This window comes from Sturnira hondurensis, unplaced genomic scaffold, assembly GCF_014824575.4.
Source record: "Sturnira hondurensis isolate 20B ecotype Veracruz unplaced genomic scaffold, ASM1482457v3 Scaffold0007773, whole genome shotgun sequence".
Lineage (NCBI taxonomy): Eukaryota > Metazoa > Chordata > Mammalia > Chiroptera > Phyllostomidae > Sturnira > Sturnira hondurensis.
In genome coordinates this window covers 120,182-128,573 of record NW_028080404.1, presented here as the reverse complement: position 1 = coordinate 128,573, position 8,392 = coordinate 120,182, and the positions used below count along the sequence as shown (strand labels likewise).

Below are 8,392 nucleotides of genomic sequence, written 5' to 3'. Positions count from 1 at the left end.
ATGCTAGAAGATGGGAGGTACAGGGAGGAGTGGGAGTAAAGGGAAGAAAAAAAGCTGGGACAACTGTAATAATGTAAACAATTAAACTTCAGAAGATAAAAAAATTAAAAACCTTATAAAATTGGTGTTTTGTGTGGCCATATTAATATTAAAGATGAAAGAAAATAAGCAACACTACTGGCATATTATGCTTTATTATTTCAAGAAATGGAAAAATGCAACTGAAACACACAAAAAGAAACAGATTTGAGCAATGAATAGAGAAGGTGCTGGGACTGATCTAAGGTGTCAAAAAAGGTTTGTGAAATCTGTGCTGAGATTTCTCATTGGATGATGCTCCACAGTTGGGTAGACCAATTGAAGTTGATAAAGATCAAATCAAGATATTAAATGAGAACAATCAATGTTATAACACATAGGAGATAGCCATCGTACTCAAAAAATCTAAATCAAGCATTGGAAATCATTTGCAACAGCTTGATTTTGTTAATCTCTTTGATATTTGGGTTCCACATAAGCAGAAAAAAACCCTTCTTGAATGTATTTCCACATGCAATTCTTTACTTAAATGTAAGAAAGAATTCTGTTTTTTTAAAAAAATTAAAGGGTAATAAGAGGGGATACTTGACAATAATGTGGAACATAAGAGATCCGGGAGCAAGCAAAATTACCCACCACTGACCACACCGATCGCTGGTCTTCATCTAAAGGAGGTGACTTTCAATATACAGTAGGATTGGAAGAGAACCCTATATTATGAGCGGCTTCCCCCAAAACCAAATGATTAATTGCAACAAGCAAAGCTCCATTAGACCAACTGAATGGAGCATGCGATGAAAAGCTTCCAGAATTAGTCAACAAAAATGCATAATCTTCCATCAGGATAATGCAACACCACATGTTTCTTTGATGAACAGGGAAAATCTGTTACAGTGGCTGGGAAGTTCTTATTCATCTGCCATATTCTCCACACATTGCACATGCACACTTCCATTTATTTTGGTCTTTACAACATTCTCTTAATAGAAACAACTTTAATTCCATAGAACACTGTAAAAGGCACCTGGAACAGTTCTTTGCTCAAAAAGATAAAAAGTTTTGGAAAGATGAAATTATGAAGTTGCCTGAAAGATGGCAGAAGGAGGTGGAATAAAACAGTGAATACATTGCTTAATAAAGTTATTAGTGAATATGAAACATGTGCCTTTTCGTTTTACTGTAAAATCCAGTGAATTTTTTTTGACCAACCCAATTAGTTGCCAGGTAGTACAGAAAAGCCACACTGTGGCCACATACCACTCACAAAAATGAGGATGCAGATTCTTCACACATTCTCCTCCTAATAGTGTTCCATGTGTATTTATATTTGACTAATTTTCATGTCTTGAAGCTACCATTTTATACAGAGTGTGTTTATGGTGGTAAGTTTTTCAGTTTAAAAGTTATGGACTATTCAGACAGAACCATGACCTTTTAGGGACAAATGGGCCCACGTGGGCATTCTAAACTGGGAGAAGGTGAAGTGTTCCTCTAGTATGCCTTTCATTAAACTTACTAAAAAATTCACTTTGGAGCGAGATGGGAAGGGAAGCACAAAGAAAGAGAAATATCAATTTGTTGACCCACTTACTTATGCATCCATTGGTTGATTCTTGTATGTGCCCTGCCCAGGGATCAAACCTGCAACTTTGGTGTGTTGGGATTTTGCTCTAGCCAACTGAGTTGCCTGGCCTGGTCCCCTCTATTATGTCTCTTAAATCACATGACATGACTTCTCTTTCCCCATTGCCACTTGTTCAGGCCAGATTCTTCTGCATCTCAGTCACTGTGCTGCAACCTCCTACCTGGTCTTCTTGGCTCCATTTTCCTTCCTCTGAATCATTTGTCAGAGTGATTCAAAGATGTAAATTTTATCAAGGAATGCTCTGGCCAAAAAGTCTTTACTTACTCTCAATATCATCAGGATCAACTTCAAAATAATCTGTCATTTATTCAATGATCTCCAAGGCATGGCCCCTGTCTGCCACCAGCTTTATCCACATTACTTCCTCCATCTCCTCTGCCCAGGAAGAGCAAATTCGGGGCATTACTGAACTCCCACACTCTCCCCCAGCTTGGCACCTTTCACAGGTCAGACTTTCCTCAGGTTAACTGGATCACCTATTCTCACTTTCCTTCCAGGTCTCCACTTGGACCTCTTCTGGGCCTTTCACACAGGAAATCTTCTGCAATCACCCCCAAAGCCTCACTCTCTCTGTGAGACAACACTGCATTTTAACTGCTTCATTGTCATCCTCCTATGGGACCATATCTTTCTCAGAATTGTATCATCCCGTGTTTCCAGGACCACTTGATGTCACTGATATACAGTACACAGTCCACTAATATTTCTCTATTAACAGAAATACAGCCCACTACAATTGACATTTATTGGGATATCTGCCTAGATTGGAAAGCTCCAGATAGATTACCTTCAGATAAAATTAAAGCGTCAAATGGGCTCTGGTTTATATGAAACTCCAACACTGCTTGCACACTGACAGTCTCTGATAACCCATCCCCAAATGAAAGAGCTGCACACCAACCAATTCAAAGAAGAAGTGATGGGAATAAAGGAATTAGAGATTTTGAGAGAGACAACAGATGAGCCGGCACACTCTTTCTCCTCCGTCTCCTTCCTTTCCCTTGTGCAGTTATTCCTACTCTCCCGCTCTCCTTATCTTGTTTAATTCAGGCTTTCTCTAGACAGATGGTCCCTCTCTGACCATTCCAGCTCAGACATGTACACTATGAAGTAAGGCACAGTGCTGTTTGTGTAGGAGAGTTGGGGGAGGGCTCCAGGGACAGACAAGCTGGTGCCATCTGCACAGGTGACAGAACAATCCTGATCTCCAGCCTACGTGAAGCTTGTCTTACCTTCATTGCCTTTGCCTCAGGAATCTTTGCTTTCTTAGAGAACTATTAATTTTATATCTATGCATTCTCATATTTTGTGTGCTATTTTGTTTCTAAAGTCTAGAAAAAAAGAATTAATAGACATTTCAGAGTTAGACAGCTTAAACATTTAAATGGTACACATATATGCAGTAAAATTCCTTTCAAACAGTTTGAATATTCCAGCAGTCCCTGAAACACCTTTCATCTGGTCAGTCATAGCCACGTGTACTAACAACCTTTACTTAGCTTCCTGTCAGTGTAAAACAAAACCTCCTGTGAAGCTTCTCCAGTGTTTCCATCTGCACTCAGACACACATATTACATCCACATGATGTAGGGCCAGCACAGAAGCATTTGATCAGAAGCATTTAATCAGCCTTGATAGCAATGCCCTCCTCAGAACAGTGACTCACACAATTGCAGGATGGTCTTACATATATCACCCATATTTTCCAATGAGTTAAAATGTGCAGTGTTTGGCTCCCAATGGAAACACAATAATCTCAGACAGAATGTGGAGGAATAAGCACCAGTGGTCCAAATGAAGATCCAAGATAGAACGATGATTCCAAACAATGCGACAAATCAAAACAGCAAATGGTGATATGTTTTTCAATTGTTGTCAGGAAAGGAGATGGAGTGACAGTGAAGTCCTATGGCAGCAATCCTTAACTCCACTGAACATGCTGCTGGGACATTAAAATGTTTCTACATTCAACGCCCCAAGCCAACCACGCAGCCTCCTACACACATTATCAGTACACATCACATCATCTTCTTCCTGGTTGCCACGGTGATGCAGTTGATACCTGTCACCTCTGAATTAAATGGAAGAACACACAGTTAAAGTCTTTCTCTCTAACTGATGTTCATGACTCATCAAGTTGCCAGTTTTGACGTTAATCCAGACAATTGTCCTAAGAGTTTCTGCCAGGCCCCCTTCACCTCCTTATTCCTTACACTGTAAATCATGGGGTTCAGCATGGGAGTCAACATGGCATAAAAGAGAGAGATCAACTTCTCTTGGAGGACAGAGGGGCCAGAGCGGGGACGGATGTAAGTGACAATGGCCATGCCATAGCACAGGACCACCACTGAGAGGTGAGAGGCACAGGTTTGGAAGGCTTTCTTCCTGCCCTCTGTGGACCTGATCTTTAGGATGGTGGCAATGATCTTGATGTAGGACAAGAGAACCAGGCAGAATGGGGACATTAGCAGGACAATGCTAGAAACCATGATTGCGATCTCATTGGAGGAGGTATCCACACAGGCCAGTCTGACCACAGCTAAGAGTTCACAGGATATGTGATCAATAAACTTATTTGAGCACATGGGCAGCTGAAAGGTGATGACCGTCTGCATGACAGAATTAACAGAGCCACTGACCCAGGAGGTGATGGCCAGTCTAGTACAGAGCCCTCCATGCATGATGACTGAGTACCTCAGGGGGTCACACACAGCCACATAGCGGTCATAGGCCATCACCGCCAGTAGAACAAACTCGATGCCACCCAATCCCAGGGAGAAAAATAACTGTGCTGCACAGCTCACATAGGGGATCACTTTCTCTTCAGAAAGAAAATGAACCAACATCTGAGGGACGATGCTTGTGGCATAAGAGACGTCGATGAGGGAGAGGTTAGTGAGAAAGAAGTACATGGGAGTGTGGAGTCGGCTGTCCAGTCTGATCAGAAGGACAATGAGGAAGTTCCCCAGCACTGTCACCAGGTACATGACCACGAACAGGACAAAGAGAGACACCTGAGTGTTCCAGTCTCTGGACAGGCCAAGCAGAATAAACTCTCTCATCCACGTCTGGTTGTCTGTTCCCATTAAAAAATATCAGGATTATGAATCTGCAGAGTCAGAAAGAACAGAAGTTGTTGAATCAGAGAACAGTAAGAACAACTTTTGAAGAATACCTACTGTATGTCAGCCTCAGCCAGGTGTTTCAGATCACTTATGGGCCATCAGCACAGACTGTATCCTGATATGCATCAGAGACAGGCCCGCACCTAGATGAGGACATGACTTGGCTTCTGGGAGACCAGCTCAGACTGGAGACCATGCAGCCCAACTTCAGGAGCTCAATATTTTCATCAACTTACATCAGGTTTCAGGTGTGGAGTGCTTAGTACACAATAACAGTAGGTAAAATGATAAACAATGAAGAAAAAACATATTGGAAAGAATAAAAGCTGCCTTAAATGGACAAATACATTACAAAAGGATTACAACTTGCAAGTATATATTTGTTCCAATGTCCGTAAAGTTGGAGAAAGTGTATTGTGAATTATACTGGTAGCAGGCACAGCAAGATGAGTATTAGGAGAAACATGACCTCCTCCTCGGGTTGATATGGTAGCAAAAGTGATTTTCCCATGCAACCCCTCCATAAGTTCAAACCTCAAAACTCTATAATGGAACTGAATAATTAGGAAAGTTGAGTCACTTTGGAACCGAGGGACCATTGTCGTTTTGGTGATGACCTTTGGTCTCTTCAGACTCAGTAGCATAGTAAGGAGTAGGGGATTATAATTGTATCTTCTCCTTTTATTTGTCTCTTCCAGGCTGGCTGGTGTTAGGAATCTACCCTTTCTAAGCAGGCTCACAATAAGGACAGTGCGAGTATCAGCACCTGACTTTCCCTTTACAGGAGAAGAAGGAAAGCAGGTCTTTGAGGACTGCGCTTCATTGCCTGCAGCAGAGGCAGATGCACGATTCGTGGCATATACTCAGGAATGAAGTCTTGCTAATTTTACTGTGACCCAGAAGTGCTTTTCTAATAAAACTGTCATATCAGTTTGCAAAATTAAACAGAAGCTTCCCATTTTTTAAATTTTCTACGACTGATTTATTCTTATTCTTTCCTTAAGCCTACCTATCAGGAACATTCCTTTTATTGCAGGGTACAAAATGACGGGAAGGAAAAGAAATAGCGGTGAGATGACTGCAGAGCAGCAGCCAAGCTGTTTGCACCATTCCTGACCCAGGCTGCAGTCTTTTCTATTCATGGTTCAGACACACAAATTTTTTTAAATTTCTATTCTAATTTCCTCCCCCAAACCTGATTTCCCCTTTCAACAATCCCTCCTGTATGGCTCTACACAAGATTCTTACTGCCAACCCCTCACTTAGCTTTTCTTCAGTCCAGGGCAGAAGAACAAAGCATCCACTTAACCCAAAGAACACACTCAAATTTAACTATAGCACCTCAAGAAAATATTTATTTTTAAAAATCTGATAGATGTTGTGATACACACACACACAGAGAGACACACATACACACACATCAGATCTACACCAGGAAGTAAACATTTCTTTTCTTTTAATTTTGAAGTAATTTTATTTCAATTATAATTTACTTTAAACATTACTTTGTATTTTTCTATTAACTTGGCAAACGTCTATAAAGTGCCATCTTTCATAGATGCTCCTATTTCATAGTCAATATCATACTTCCCTGTGCTCAAAGACCTGACCCATCCAAAGAAAGACACAAAACAAATCATTACATCATTTGCTCCCCTGTTACCTCTGTGACTTCCCTGCAGAACATGACAGCTGATGACACCCAGTGTCCCTCTTACCCACCCTGCATATTCCTCCATGACAGCCTTCACCTCCCTCCCAGGGACTGGCACTCTCTCATCTTAGTACAAGTCTGAGCTTCAGAGCTGAAGAGTTTCTGCTTTGCATCCAATCTCTTTTGCTTCCTGGCGCCTGAAGCAAATCTCTTCAGAAATAACACTTGCTCTTTGTTTAAGTCAAGTTAAATATGTTTCTAATGGTGAGTTCTCAGACAGTGATTTTTGGTGAAATTTGTAAATATCTGGTATTTTGAGGTTATGGAAATGGGGCATGTCCCAACTGGTCCATTACAATTGGCAGTTGATCTCCTGACAGGAGCCACTTCCATGCCTGGCTCCCTGTAGCTTTATAGTTTGTCTGTCAGGGAAGGGCATCAATACCCCCAAGTGACAATACGTCTTCTCAACAGAAGGTGCCCTGTTAGCCTTCCCCACACCCTTCTCACACTCCGGCTCCAACACTATTGATGAGGCCTTGAAGAACAATGAGCTACTGCTCATCTAGAGAGATGACAACCCTGACCCACAGATAAAATCAAAGGAACAGTGACAGAACTTCCCACATGTTAGTGCCACACAGACAGGGTTATCACTTGTGGTTCTCTGGAGACACCTTCAAAGCCTGCTGCTCACATTTCTAATTCATTTATAATCACGTTTAGTTTCCATTGCCACTCTGTAGAACAACTCTCCAAAATATTCAATTAAATTTTGAAAGGATGGAGGTGTTCAGGGCTCAACACATGGGTGCATTTTCCATTTGTAACATTCATTGTCATGTTCTATTTTCCTATGATAGTTAGTGTGTAGGAAACACACTAACCAAAACATCTATTTTGGTAAACATCTATTTACCAAAACATCTTTACTTCTATTGGCTAGGTGCTGCAATAAATTATCATCTCCCTCTCCTCATATATTAGAAAGAAAGAAGTATTAATTTCAAAAGACTCAGGAGGCATACATGTTATAGAAAGATTCCCCAGCACCTCAGCTTCCAGAGTTCTGTTGTATTTCAGAATAATAATCTTTTTCCATTGCTTATGTTGATTCAAAGGTGCATAGATGGACAAATTTGGACTGGCCTCAAAAGTCCCATCTGGGACCATTGCCCATCTTATCTCCCATTCATTACAGAGATGAAGCCCTACAGTTGAAAGTCCGTTTGTGTACCATCTTTTAGAACACTTCATTGAGTCTTAATTATATTTGTTCTTCTCATTGGAGTTCTCTTCAACGTCAGCAGAGACACACAGATGTGCTGAACACACACTAAGTACACAAAAGGTAATTCCCACAAACTAAAGATGTTTTCTGTTATGCTGTTCAGATAAACCAGAACCAAACTTCACAGAGTTCAGTTGGCAATAAAAATGAAAATTTCAATTAAAAAAAGAGTCATCTGACCTCTGGCTGAATACATGGATGTTGTGTACACCAAATGCCTCCATCCTGGCCAGGAATATCTGCCTCATCCTAATGTTTGGGTCAGAAAACCAAGGACCGCTTGAGTGGGTGATTTCTCAAAAACAGGTTTGTATCCTCAGAAAACACCTGCTTCTCTATTTCCTGTCTGGATTTGCTTGCCTGCCTTTTCAAATAATCAGCAATTTGATGTATTTCACTAGGACTTCACTTTGTAAATGCTCACCTTTAGGACTTTTCCACATACATAAGGCTAGGGCAATTCACTCGGACTACCATGTCTCCACTGTGCAATCCCTACAGTGGGTTCTAGAAACCAACCCAGAAATGAGTGTCAGGAGACCTCAGTTCTAGTCTCAGTTCACATTCTGAGTGTCTGACTTTGAGCAATCCATTTAATCACCTTATATTTCCATTTTATAATACTGAAAGGAAAATTC

The 8,392-nt window shown here is 41.0% G+C and overlaps 1 protein-coding gene across 1 annotated transcript; it reads right to left on the bottom strand.

Annotated features, from left to right (window-relative positions):
- Positions 1 to 3,816: 3,816 nt before the first annotated feature.
- LOC118991601 (olfactory receptor-like protein OLF3) lies at positions 3,817 to 4,770 on the bottom strand. Its single transcript, XM_037052894.1, has one exon. It carries the CDS (start codon positions 4,768 to 4,770, stop codon positions 3,817 to 3,819), a length of 954 nt encoding a protein of 317 aa, XP_036908789.1.
- Positions 4,771 to 8,392: the final 3,622 nt, after the last annotated feature.

Bases quoted from the DNA above. Each gene is read 5' to 3' on its own strand.
- LOC118991601 (XM_037052894.1), bottom strand. From the start codon at position 4,770: ATGGGAACAGACAACCAGACGTGGATGAGAGAGTTTATTCTGCTTGGC.